Source organism: Cylas formicarius, unplaced genomic scaffold, assembly GCF_029955315.1.
Source record: "Cylas formicarius isolate icCylForm1 unplaced genomic scaffold, icCylForm1.1 PGA_scaffold_1__22_contigs__length_36826433, whole genome shotgun sequence".
Lineage (NCBI taxonomy): Eukaryota > Metazoa > Arthropoda > Insecta > Coleoptera > Brentidae > Cylas > Cylas formicarius.
In genome coordinates this window covers 6,342,978-6,357,093 of record NW_026844264.1, presented here as the reverse complement: position 1 = coordinate 6,357,093, position 14,116 = coordinate 6,342,978, and the positions used below count along the sequence as shown (strand labels likewise).

The 14,116-nt window shown below is 46.1% G+C and overlaps 1 protein-coding gene across 1 annotated transcript in view; it reads right to left on the bottom strand.

Annotated features, from left to right (window-relative positions):
• Nucleotides 1-14,116, bottom strand: part of LOC132696754 (FERM, ARHGEF and pleckstrin domain-containing protein 1) — a 136,772-nt gene that overhangs the window by 32,195 nt on the left and 90,461 nt on the right. The window contains exon 11 of the mRNA XM_060661764.1: nucleotides 11,111-11,336. Coding sequence (XP_060517747.1) covers nucleotides 11,111-11,336 — 226 coding nt within the window. The remainder of the gene's footprint in view (nucleotides 1-11,110; nucleotides 11,337-14,116) is intronic.

Genomic DNA, 14,116 nt, shown 5'->3' with positions numbered 1-14,116 from the left:
TAACACGGCGAAATCCTCAGACGGTATATTTTTTGGGCTCTTCTGCTCGTCCATGTCGGGGGCGGAGCCTAACCGAGTTGGGGGTCTCTCGGCCGACAGCACCGTCGAAAGAAATTGCTGCCCGACCAAAGGTTTAGATGCGTCCGTCCATTCGGTCATCAGGACCGGGTCCGACATGATCATGTGCTGAGCCTTCACCGTGCTGTTGTTGCTCGTCGACCATTCGGAAATCGACTGCGCTATATCCGTCAGCGAGTTCTCGTCGCTCTTCAGACCAGAACTGCTCTTGGTCGTGCCGCTGTTGCTCGACAAATTTTGAAATTTCACCGTGTTGGTGCTGTTCGACCACTCGGACAAACTCAACGCTATCGAGGTGTCTTCCGAGTGCGAGCTGTGGGTGCACTTGGCCGGTTTCAAAGCGAACCGAACGGTGCCATCGTCGAGGTTGGTGCCCATCGAGCTCGTGCAGTCCTCCTCGGAGTAGGAACTGTGCGAACCGACCGGGGAGCTTTTGCGGTCGCTGCGCGAGTCGTCGGAGGCGGTGCTGCGGCGCAGCGCGGTCGGCGGACGCAGCTCGCTCCTGGGATCGGCCGCGTCGACGAACACGTCGTCGTTTAAATTAGACACGTTTAGATCGTCGTCGGAATTCGACTCCTCCGACTTCTCCTCCAACACGATTTTCACGCCACTGGGACCAACACTGTTGCTATCCGATTCGCTGACATGCTCGGCCGTGCCGACATTCTCGTACGTATGTACCTTTTCCATTTCCAAGTCCGCTCCCTTGTACTCTTCCGAGTTGGAGTCGTTATCGTAGGTGCTAGCGGTGTTCGAGTCGACGGTAACGCGACACGCCTCCTCCGGCGCCGACATGTAATAAGTCTCGACGTTGGAGACGAGTGGCGGTTCCAATACGCTCGAAGGCGGACTCGGCCACTGTTCCGAGTCTTGGCTGCGCAGCGATCCGCGCAACCCGAACGTTTTCGGGATATTCTTCCCGGGCGGTTGGTACACCTGGGTCGTGAGCTGGGACGTGTCCGAACTGGGCACTTCGTGCATCGCGAGCAACGGTTTCTGCTGCGGTATATCCGGCAACGGCCACTCCTCGCTCTCCGCGCTGCTCTGCTTGTCCGCTTTGGGCTCGTCGAAGCATTCTTCGTCGATGATGGTGTCGTCGGAGTCTTGGCGTCGCAGCCTCAGACCTCTCTCGGACGTGATCACCTCGATGTCGTCCATCGAAAGCTCGGCCATTTCGGCGGACGTGCGTCTGTCGTCGGAAATCTGCCTCTGCAGGAGACTGCTCATGTTGGGCACCGGATCCGAGCTCTGCTTGCTGCCGTTTTCTCTCGTATCGGGCACCAGCGTGTCCGGCCTCTCGTTGGTCGGCGTCGCCTTCTCATTTTCGTAGACGTGGGCGTGGCTGGGCGACTCGGAGCTCAAGCTCACCTGCGGATTGCTCGAGCCCATCGATTCGTCGTTCAGGCTATCGCTCTGGGTGCTCGCTTTCGTCGAGTCCTCGTCCAAACTCGACTTTTCCGAATTGGTGCTCCGTTCCGATATCCTGGACAACGTCCGGGACAAAAACGCGCCGCCCGAGTATCCGGCCAGCACCTCGGCACTGCCGGACGCGATCGACGTCAGACAGGGGTAGTTGAAGTTGCCGGCGAAATTGACCAGTTCCTCGTGTTTAATCGATGCGACGTCGTCCGCTTTGTAATAGACGTCCGACATGGATGCGAAATCACCGGAATTGTCGCGGCAAAGAAAATACTCCTGCCTGTCCGGGTCGTGGTCCGGCGGTAAGAGGCTGTCCTCGAAGCTCTCCGACCCGGAACTGTCCAACGTGAACGGTTTCCAGGTCGAACTCAGTTCGCGCAACTCGCCGGATTTTTGCATTCGCATCGCGACGCCCAAGCTACCGGAACTCGACTCGGTGTCCAGCGAGTTTCTCGACTCTGACGACAACTTGTCCACGTTGAGTAAATTCGGTTTGTCCAAACTAAGCCTTTTACCCGCGGACAACGAATCGTCCATCGACGAAAAACTGCTCTTCTCTCCGGACGAAATCTTCTTCGACAATTTGCTGTGAATCATTTGGCCCAGTTCCGAGTCGTGCGACCATTTCTCCTCGAACGGATACGGAGAGCGTTTCATTGTGTTCTCCTTCTCCGAGTCCGTGCTCTCCTTGATAGGCGTTAGATCTTTGGGGATGTCGTTCGCTTCGTCTGAACTGGAATCGTCCAATTTTTGGGAACCTTCGTCGATGGTGAACGCGCGACCTAGCACGCATATCCTCGGGCTCCTCGGACTTCGCGGACTCTTGGGCGGTTCTTCCGATGGCGAGCCCTTGTCGAGCTGCTCCCTGGTGGAAAACATTTCGATGTTCTGACTCAAACCGATCGCCCGACCCATTGAACAACTGACGCTGGACTCTTCCGATTCCTTAACGTTGCTCGGGCTGACGTCTTTCTCGCCGCTAGTCCAGGACCCGGTGTCACTGGATCTCGACTGATCGGAGCTACGTTTGATCAGTTTCAGTTTGTGGTGCTTCATGTCGGTCGTTAGAAGGTTGAAGTCTTTCTCCGACTCCTTTTCCGCTTCGACCGCCTTCTCTGGCGACTCGAGGGTGACGTTGTCGTAGTCCAGAGAGCTTTCGGTACCGGCAAACTCCTCGCACTCGACCGTCATCCAAGAGCCGGTATCTTCCGACTTGCTCCGTTCGATGCTCAGCTTCAGGAGAGCGTCCTTGTGGTTTCCGACGGTAACCGCGAGCAGATTCTTGTCGGGCAAAGCTTCGGGTTTTAACTCGCTCACTTCGGTAAGCGACTCTTCCTCGCTAGTTATCCGAACGGGCCCCTCGGGCACCGAAGGACTTTGTTCCAAATCTTTCCGCCTCCTCTCCAATTTCTTCCTCAAAAATTTACTGACGGTGTTCGACGCCTTTTGCATTTCGTTCATCAGCTCGCGATCTTTGTCGGACTTGTGAGAGGAATCGCCAGACTCGTCGATGTACTTCATGTCGAGCGAATTGCCCAAACTGATTTTTTCCAAGCTGGTGCTATCCGACGAGCTTTTCGCGTCGATACGGCCCAAATCCGGCGGTTTGGGAGACGTGCGTTTTTCAAAAAAATCGCAACTCTCATGAATGATTTGTATGTCTTTTAATTTGTCGTCCCGTCTCTCGGTAACCGAGAGCCACATATCCAAGCTGGTTCCCTCGAGGACGACGCGGTCGTCGCCTACGGGTTCGTTGTGGACGTCCGCCGTTACGGTCTCCTTGACGATGTAACCGTCGGGAGACGCCTCGTCCAGCTTGTCCTTGTCCCTGATACTCCGTATCGTTTCTGGTTTAAAGTCGAATTCTTTGTCGTCCTCGTCCTGCGGTCTACTGTCCAAATCCAAACTTTTACCCAACCTCTGCATCGATTTTCCCGTTTTATCGTCATCAGTCAGCACCAGCTCCAAACTCTTCGTCAACTTTTTGTCGAGTTTCTTGTCTAGCTTTTTGGGAGATTTAGTGATAATTATCGCCTCTTCCAGCGGCACGTTCGGCTCTATCGTGTTAATGCTGATCTCCAATTTGCCGTGACGTTCTCGGACCATCTCCTCGACCTGAGGGAACACAGGCAGCACGTCTTTCACCGGACTCTTCAACGTTTTCGTCTGCTTTATCGCCGTCTCGTACAGCATCTGCTGCAACTCCCTACGCTTCGCGATGATCTCTTCCGGATCCTCCTGGCTTTTCGTACGCTCTTTGCTGCCGTTCCGTTTCAGTTCCAACTTCTCCAACGACCTGGTCTTCTCCTTGTTGTTCGCCTTTCGGTTGGGTTCGATTTCCTGGCTCTTGGTCCGTTTTATTTCTGGAAGCGTGAGCGACGGAGTGGGGAGCGATTTTTGAGTCGCCAGCCGTTTATCGGGGGCGATTTCGTCCGACAACGCTTTCTGGACTATTAGTTTGGGATTGACCTTAGTTTCCGGTTTGGACGGGAGTTTGGATTCCGCGGACGGTTTCGCGGTTGTTTTCGCGTCGACGACATCCCAAGCTTTCGGAACAACTTTGACCGCGTCCGCTTTGGACTTTAGACTTGGCCTAGGAGGCAGAGCTTTCGGTTTCGTCGATTTCGCCGAGTCTTTGCTCAGTCTGGGCGGTTTCTTCGCGGCCTCCTTCACCTTGGTTGCGACTTTCGGTTTGGTTCTAGTCTTGGTCTGAACCGTGGGAGTGACGGGTCTCTTGTTGTTCACATCCGGGACGATTTGATCTCGCTCCTTTTCCTTGCCCGGTTTCGGCCCTTTCTCGTTCTCCTCGGGCACTTTGACGTCCGAATCCGAAGCGACCGGAAACGGAGCTTTCGGTTCGGTGTCCGACACTTCCTCAGTCGATTTATCGCTCACGAAATTGTTCTCCATGCCGCTCTCCCGCTGACCGTCCTCCTCTTCCACGGTATCGTCCTTGCTGGAGAAGGCGTTCAACGGCGGCAACTTGTTGACGGGTATGACGGGAGCGTCCAAACTGCGCGCCCTCCTGCTAGGCAGCGGCGACTCGATCGCCTGCTGCTTCTGGAGCAGCGTGAACGCGGAGCCCTCGGACAGGTTCAAGCGCGCGTGCGAAAACAACAGAGGGCTCTGCTGTCCCTTACCGCGGGCCGACGGCGATACGATCTCCGTGATTTTCGTTTTGGACGGCACCCGCAGGTTCTTCAGGTCGTTCTCGATTTCCGCCAGTAGCATAGCTTTTTCTCGCTCGCGCTCATCGTTTATCGTGGTGAGTTCCTTGTCCGACGCTGACGCTTCTTTCAGGGTTTCGTCGATCGATTTGTCGTCGCCTTCCTCGAGCGTTTTGAGACCGTCCTCGGGGAACACCGCCTGCATATCGGTAGTCTTCACGTTAAACTCATCTTCCGAACTGGGTATCGAAAACGACCGCTCCGAAATCCGTCTCAGTTCCGGCTGCACGTTCGGATCGAGCCCGTTGTCCGTCTGCTTCTCCGCCTTCTTCCTCGTGGTGGGCGGTGAGCCTTCCACTTCCGTGGACGACATCGTGTACTGCAGGTATTTGCGTTCCGATTCGAATTTGAGTATCGATTCCATCTCTTTGCGCATCTGTGGCGGGGAAAATTCCATGCGGGTGGGTGTCGCCTCCGCGCTACCGAACACGTCGTCCGAATCGAGCGACTCGTCGTCGGAACTGAACGACGTGATCCTTACCTTGGTCTTGTTCGATTTGACGCCTTTCTTGCCGGGCTGCATGCGCGGTTTGATCACCCGCTTCGGCTTCGCGACGTCCGCCGTCTTTAATTTTTCCGGCAGTTTTGGTTTAGTCTCCGGGGCCTTCGCGAGTTCGGGCCTCTCCTCGATCGCTTGCTGAACCGCAGCGAACTTGGGCTGCGGCCTCACACTCTCGGTTCGCGAACTAGTCGGCGAATCGCTCTCGATCTGACTGAGCTTCGAGTTGAGTGTCTCGAACGTTGCGGGATCGATGCGGGTGATGTCGCGTTTCGGACTAGACGCGATCTGGATCGGTACGGCGCTCTTGTCCACCTCCAACGTTACCGGGTCTACCTTCGACAGGTCGATGTTCTGCGTAAAGAGGAACGACGACGACGCGGGTTCGACGATCTGCGTTTCTCGTCCCGCCGCCGCCTCCGGCTTCTCGTACTTCTTCACCTCCTCAGTCTGCGCGATCCCGTTCATGATGTGCCGCTTGTGGAGCACGTAGGGGATGTCGTCGCACTTGGGCGGCGGGTTGATCAAATCCGACTGGGTTTTCGCGCCGAGCACCTCGAACTGACTCTTCGGCACCTCGAACTTGGTTTTCTGGCCTTCGATCTCGCGTTTCAAGATGTCGAAGTGGCCGAACTCGGCCGTCGGCAGTTCGAAATGCGTGCCGCCGCCCTTGAACTTCGTGATGGGCGGCGCGCTCGGTATCTGCTTGTAGAGGTAGTCCTCGTCGCTAGACTCGGCCGGCGTGAGGTCGATCGACTTCTGATGCATCAGCAGTAACCGCCGCGAGTTGAAGGTGGCACGTTGACGCGACAATGAGTTGGGATCCGATTTAGTTCGTTCGATCGGCTGGTGCATCGGTAAATCCGAGCAGATCCTCGGCTCGATTTCGCGAAACACGTTCCGGTAACCTTTCGGCTCCTTCTTCGACGCGCGATCGTCGATGTTGGGCACCACGCCGAAACCGTGGTCGCTGAAATCGCTGCTCTCCTGCAACGACTGGATCCGGTCCTCGTCGAAACTGAATATATTGCTCTCGGATTCGGTGGAGCGTTGGGCGCTCGACCTGGCCGCGCTGCCAACGTCGGTGGGCGTGGCACTCTGTTCCGTTACTCGGGCGACCGTCGCGATTTGTTCCGTCTCGACGTGTCTCGCTTTTTGCGTACCGTAATTCCTCTCGAAATTGATCTTTCGGTCGTATTCCCGGCCGTAGACTTCGCCCTTCGAAGTCGCGTCGAAGTATTCGCTCTTGGATTCCACGCTCGACGTCCTCGAGTCGTAACGGCGTCGATATTCCAGGTGGTCCGCGCTCTTGTTGCGCGGCAGCGACGTTCTCGTCTCCCTGTCGCTGCGCGACTCTTGACTGGAAGTCCGCGAGCCTACGCCGCGAGTCCGCTTCAAGCTCTCCTTGCTCGACCGCGACGCCGCTTTCGACTCGTAGTAGTCGCTCTTCGACTCCAAGCTGGAAGTGCGCGAGCTCTGCTTGAACGCCTTGTAAAAGCTGCCGTCCGATTTACGCGGCACGATTTCCCTGGGGAAATCGCGGGGGTCTTCCAAGAGGAAAATGTCCTGGTCGGAGACGCTTTTGTGTCGGATACCGCGCTCCTCCGACTCGCTATCGGACGGCAGGTAATTGCCCGAGTCGAGGCTGCAGCTGCGCCCGTTCAACGGTTTCGCTTTCTTGTACTCGCCCGACGTGCTATAGTCCTCGTCCGATTTCTCGATCAGTTCGTAGCTGTCGTGCGAGAGGTCGTCCTGGGAATCGCGCAGATCGTAATTCCCGGGATCTTCGACCGACTCCTGAGAGTAGAGCACGGTGCCGGGGTAACTGCTCGAGTAGACCTTTTGGTCGGGCACCATGATGTCCTGTTGGATTTCGAGGCTGCTGTCGCGCGAGCTCGCGCTGTAGAGGGCGCGGTGATCGTCGTAAACCGTTACGGGAGAATCGAGTTTTCGCTCGTCGAGACTGATTACAGCTTTCTCAAGATGTTTCGGCGATTTGGCGCGACGTTTCGCGCGGCCCGAGTCTTCGAAACTGAAATCGTAGAGGTCGCGACACGACGCGCTGCGTTGCCACAGTTTGCGTTTCGGCGGCAGAGGCGTTACCGCGTCGCCGCCGCCGCCGCCGCCGTCGTAAACGGGACCGAGGTCGTTTTGTGATTGGGTCTGTGAGGGGCAGAAATTGTTAGCGAAAGGTTGAGGAGACGATTGATGATGCTCCAAGCTGCCCTCCGATTTGTGACTAGAGGGCGTCCTGGTAATAGTGTGAGTGAGCGTGGTGGTACCTAGAAGGGGGTTAGTAATCAACGATCTCGTTAGATGGCGTTAGTGAAATCAATAACTACAGTAGGAAGACAAAAGTGGCGTTTGCCGTTTTTATTGATTTCTCAGACTGACATATATTTGGCATCGATTTGCGCGTAAAAGATCGCGATCGGTATCGATATTTTAAAAATAAACCACAAGGTGGTCAATAAATAATATTAAAAATTTATAATAAAACTTTTTTTCATTTCGAAGAATGGAACAAATTTTATTAAAAACAAGAACGACAACAAAGAAACAGGTTAAAAAGGTAATTGATTCTATTTTTAAATCAATTTTTTATGACGTCTTAAAGGGAATTTGGTAACGTAACATTTTAGGCGCTTGCTTTTATTGTTTGATATATAATATTATACTATATCGGCAATATAAATGCAATAATCTTAACAATAGGATAACAATAACAATTAAAAACTCACAATATAACAATTTTCGACATTTCCGAGAAATTAAAAAATGCATTAATATACACTATTTAAAATAATAAATTTGTTAGTTGTAGTAGACATCGTTCATCTACAGGAAGACATAATAGATAAGTAAGATTTGCCGTTCAATTTCAAGGGTAAAAAAAGGACCAATTAAATTGTCGCTAACAATATCTATCCACACATTTAAAGAAACTTGTTCCGGGTGGCCACATTGTACGTAGGCATGGAGATTTTCGTCACTCCATAATGAGTGTTTTGGTAATTATGGACATTGGATTTAATTCTATGTAACAGAGATACCGTAGCAAATTTGCACGAATCGATCAATTACCTGCTTGCCGAAATTAAAGCTAAGCCAAGCTGAGGAATTACTCTTGTCTGTTTCTTGACTTAAGCTTCTTAATTCATTAAACAAAAAAATATATTTTAATAAAGCGAATTTAGACAATATAAATACCTGCCAAGCAGAAATAGATTGGAGTGAGATTTTAACAGGTGACCATGAAGATACATTGAAAAGATCTATTTTAGTTTCAAAACAGTAATAAAAAATAAATAAATTTCATAAAAAATATAAAATATATCTCGATTAAGCTGCGTACGATCGATTCCGTGAAAAAATTATGAAGTTTTATTGGATACAAACAAAAAAACAATGTCTCAATTGTCTACACAGGAAAACACAATCAAACTTTTGCAAGGGGCGGCAAAAAATTACCGAATCATTTGCGCATTATATTTAACGAGTCAAATGAGTCTGGCAGAAAGTAAGCGAAAGACAAGGTTGACGTAGTAGTAGTAGACAAGACCGACAATCAAATATTGTCGATTAGGCTTAACCTAAGAATACCAAGGCAGAACGAAAGAGATGATATTGGCCACTATCGAACCAACATAGGACTTTATAATCACCAGATTACAAATTATTTTTAATTTTCATAATCATTTTCTTGATACATATACATTTTGTTACTAGTATCAAAGGTTTTGAATTTTCTCTAGAACATAATATGATACTTTGTATAATGTTATTAATTTTGGAGTGATAATAAATTAATTAATTAATGAAACATCCCGCTACTGGACTTAATAATTAATAACATTGCCAAATTTTAACAGAATCGAGTGCATGTTTGTTTAGATAGATAAAAATAATATTTCATTTCTTTCTTGAAAACTGCATTTCCGGATTGATGTTTATAAAAAGTTTTTTTCATATTTTTTACCAAGGATTCGAACTAAATAACTCCGTTTATTGGTCGAAGACCCGGTTTAACAATATAATATTGTAAAAGTCAATCTAAACATATTTAAGTTTTTAAGTATTCGAGCTTTTTGGATATTTTTTATAGAGATTCAGATAAGATGTCATCCCATAATATTATACATGCCATGAGCGCCTTTTTTAGTAATTGAACAAATACAAAAATTGTATATACAGGATGTCCAAAGGGCGTGTCAAAGTAATATATCTCGTTTATTATTTGTTGTTTGAGACTAAAAGAAACAATATAAAAATTATCTTAAATATACGAAAAATCGAACTTATATACTTTTAATGCATATATTAAGGCATTAATAGATACTTCCTTTTATACTCGATCCCCCAATGCAGGGTTGTTATAGTCTATACAGAGTGTTTTCGAATTTATGGTCATTTTTTCCCAATATTTTTGAAGCAATTTCCAACAGGTGACTGGAAATAATTTTTGTGATTTATCCTAAAGTTTGTTAGAATCGTTTATACAGGGCGAGTCAAAATAAAAAATATTAATACTGCCATTAATTGCTCGTATTAATGCTCTTTAAATTTAGTTAAGCGTGCCGAATACCTAAACTAAATATTTTTTTGAGATATACACATCTTTACGAACAAAATCCCAAACATTTTCTAACAGTGCGAAAAATTGACAAAAGATTGAGAACAAAATATATACTACCTGAATGTGCAAAGTCTACTGAGACGAATTAAATATAATTCATTCAGATACAAAATAAAATTATGAACACACTCTAATATGATCTTTAAACGATTGGACAGTATAAAAAAATTAATAAAAATAGAAATAATAATAATAAGCATTTGCATGGCCACATTATTTTATAGTTTAATACTATTTTGGGCTTTAAGAATGGCAAAATCTCCAAAGTAATGGAAAGAAAGGAAACATTTTTTTCACACAATTAAAAATTTAAATATTTATTTTTATTTTTCCTGGCTTATTGCGAAATTTTCTCACAATTTGATAAATTTTCGTAAAAATGTGTAAACCTTAAAAAATACTAAGTTTAGGTATAGGGAACGCTTAATAAAACTGAAATAGTATTAATAGTAGGAGTCATGGAAATATAATATACAGTAGTGTTCCATTAGATTTTTTCAAGAAAATTCATGTTTTCTAATACTGAGCATAATAAAATTACATCTGTCGGAAACATAGGTAGGACATTTTTAGGAAAAAATGGCTATAATCCGAAAACACTGAGTATAGACTATAACAACCCTATAATGGGTAGTATAAAAGGCAGTACTAATGCAATAATATGCAGGTGGTTACATTTAAAAGAATATAAGTTTGGTTTTCTACATAATGTTGTTTTTTTCTAAAAACCAAAAATGGATGAAAAATATATCTAGCTTCTGATGTTGATGGTTTTTGTGCACTTGGCCCTAAACCTACACTTATACTATTTAATACATGCAATAAAAAATATTTCTGAAAGGTGGAACTGCGGAGAATGCTTGATGAATTTTCACAACAAGTCTCGGCAACAAATGAACTTCAAATGAATTTTATCTTATAAATATTTCCAAAATGGTTAAAACTATGCCGAGACGTCGTATCTTGTGCCTGCGTAATTTAAAAAGAAGAAAAAAAAATACAAATAATGTGACACCTTGCGGTAAGAGTAAGAACAAAATTCATACCGATTATCTGGTTGCTTACAAACGCAATGACATGGGCAAACATTTAAGTTTCTCATACATTTTGGAAGGTATGTGCTGACAGTCACAATACTCATCGCACGATCCATAGTCGCAATAGTTATTTGCGAAAGTGGAGCTAAGTTGACTAGTCCTCTCTGTATGACGTCAGACGGCATGTTCTGGGCAGTCCGAATATCGAGCTTACCTGTGTCGGCCCTGTGAACAGCTGCGTGAACGGCGAGGGGTGACGTAGCCCTCGGCGGCGGCTGGGGCGGCTGGCTGGCCCTGGTGAGCGCCGCATGCGCGGGTCCCGATTCCCGGGGAGGCGTGGCCAACGGGCTCGCGGTCGCAGACGTCGCGGCCGACGCCGACTGGGTCTCCGTCGGAGAGGGCGAGCTCGTCATCGGAGCAACAGCCGGCGGCCGCGGTACCTATCGACCACATTGCCGTTAATATTTTGTTAAAACGGGATTTGAAGTGACGGCTATAACGCGACCAAGAGAAGTTCCAAAAGGAAAAACATTTTCTTTTTCTAGCTAACATTGAATTGACCAAGTTTGACATTATTTACTTCAAAAGAGCTGAGGAACTCTGGAACTGCCCATCTAGACCAACCGATTTGTAGCACTTGGATTTGCACTCCAAGGCTCTATAATACTAGTACTGTTCTCGTTTTGCGCATGGACAAAATAGAGATGATTTATTGAATTGTGTTCACTACTTCAAATTCGGACGAACTTCGAGCGTTCAGTACGCGAACAATACTACTAGACGCATGTTCCGCCAATCATCCTGCTGGCTTCTTCACAGCTCAACTGAAACAGGAACGCATTCTGGTCTGTACCTGCATGAATATTGTTTGAGCGGGCGGAGCTGAATGAGGGGCATAAACACCGTCTCGGATGACTGATTCCCATATTGGTGACAGGTGAAGACCTGAGTCGCGGTTAAGATTGTTAGGTTGCTTATAGATTTCTATAGACTCTCGGACTTTTCGTTGGTAATAGTATATTATGCAACAAGTGCGGTAAATGGCATTTGACGAGTGAGTTAAAAAGTTTAACGTGTTGCATACGACTGTTAGTTTTTGGGTACATTTTCGCAAAACAACACGAATACATTCACTGACATGACTGTCAGAATTGACAAACGTCAAAATTCAAAGCGTGGGAAATATCTCCGAAAACATCCGATTGCTTCCAAATCCGTGCGGTAAAATCCCGGAAATGTTCGAAGTGGATCGGATTCATGGGAAACGAAACTGATGTGGTAAAGTGACGCTTCCCGCACGCTAGATTGGTGAGTAATTAGGTATTTTACAAACGGGAGTAGAAAAAAGAATTTATTACAAGCAAGAATGTTAGTTTTATAGAATAAAATTTTATGACCGGTTTCGTGATCATGTTGCTCATGAATTTATTTGTCTTAGTCTTCAGGCTCTTTCATGTTCTTTGAGCCGAGTTGATATTTTTCGCCCAGTCTCTCCAATGTATTTGTGGTAAATGTGGTAAATCTGATTTTGAAATTATATTTATTAAGAATTTTGGATATCTGATCGGTCAGTGATGTTTTCAATGTAAGGAGAACAGAGATAAGTGTGGAGTTGCTTTCGGATCCATCGACTTTGTAAGGTTGTGGGGAAGTGTATTTTGTGATGGAACGCTTAATATCTCTAATGTGGAAATTATTAGAGAGAAGAGCAGATGTAAGGTGTTTTAATTCTGGGTTCGGTGACTCGGGCTGAGACAGTTTTACGGCTCAAGAGAGTTGACAACCGATGATTCTTAGGCGGGACGGTGCAAATCCGTCAAGGTCCGTGTGGGTATGTGAAGTTTTGTAAATAGCACTAGAATGCGGAAGTTTCTTTGAAAAAAAAAATTAATTTCATTTTAAGTCTATTAACTTCGTATTGTATTTCTTGTTTCTCATGTTCCAAGTTTCCAGCTTTCATTATTACGTACCAAACTCAATCAGAGTAGAACCAATCTTGGAAAGGTATAGCCAGAAGCAATCCGATGCGTGAGAATTTGCTAATGACTGGTCACATAGCTTAAAACATCAGGATGCAACTGCCGGGTTATTAATTTCTTGATAATTATTTGTTTACTATCAATATTCATAAATTTCATCCGAATATTTGTTGTTGGAATAACAAATGAAGGCGAGCTTTGCAAAAAATATCTCATAACGGACATTCTTATTCAAATTTCAGTAGGGTATAAATATACTTAACTAATACATGGCATCCATCAAAAAGTTGAATAAAAAGCTATTACAATTATCAATTTTATTCCATGAAATTTAAAACTTATAAATATACATTACTATATCGACATCCATTTCAGTATAAATTTTCAATCCGATTCTGATGTTGATAAAGGTTGAACGCCATAGCTGACGATCTCAATCCATCGTAATCGTAAGCCATTCATTGTCGAATCTAAAAGGCGTTCTCTCTCAATTTGTAAATGTCCTTTTTTTTCACATAGGCACCGATCCACTCTTGAGCTGGTAGTTCTTCAAATCTTTGACCTTTGGCCTTTCTACAGCAGCCAATGTGAAGTCAGTGTTGCGGGCGGCGTCCCAGTTTGTCACTGATGCTCAAATTTTCTCTATTGGGTTCAGGTCGGGATGATATGGCGGTACCCGAAGGATTTTGTGACCATGGTCCTTAATAGGCTGTCTAACTTGTGGAGTGGCGGAAATTTATACTTGTTAGCCTGGATTATTTTATACAGTTCAGGTTTTGTTAATTTCTGGTCAAAAGGTAATTTTTTTTCATTTAATCATATCTGCTTTTACACTTGCATAAGTTATATTGGGTTTGATTGTTACATTATGATAACTGCATTATCGAACGCCAAAAATTAATTGGAAAATTTGGCAATAACTGGTTACTGGCCTGCGGTATTTGAAAACCGCTATTTGCGTTATTTTCCTTGCATAAATCTAGATATGCTATCCATTATTTCTCCAGTTTGGCTGGGTACCAATTTTCCTGACCAAAAACACAAAAAATAGTTGGAATAAAAAACATAATAGAGCATAATGAAATCTTTAGCACAGTGAAACCCATATTAAATAAACTATTACGTCATTACGACGCCATTTTATGCACTTCCCTAGCCAAGTCTACCCTGTTTTTAAATGCGAAATGGTTTTAAAATGTAAATTGTCAATGATAGGCATCATTCATTAAATATCATTTACA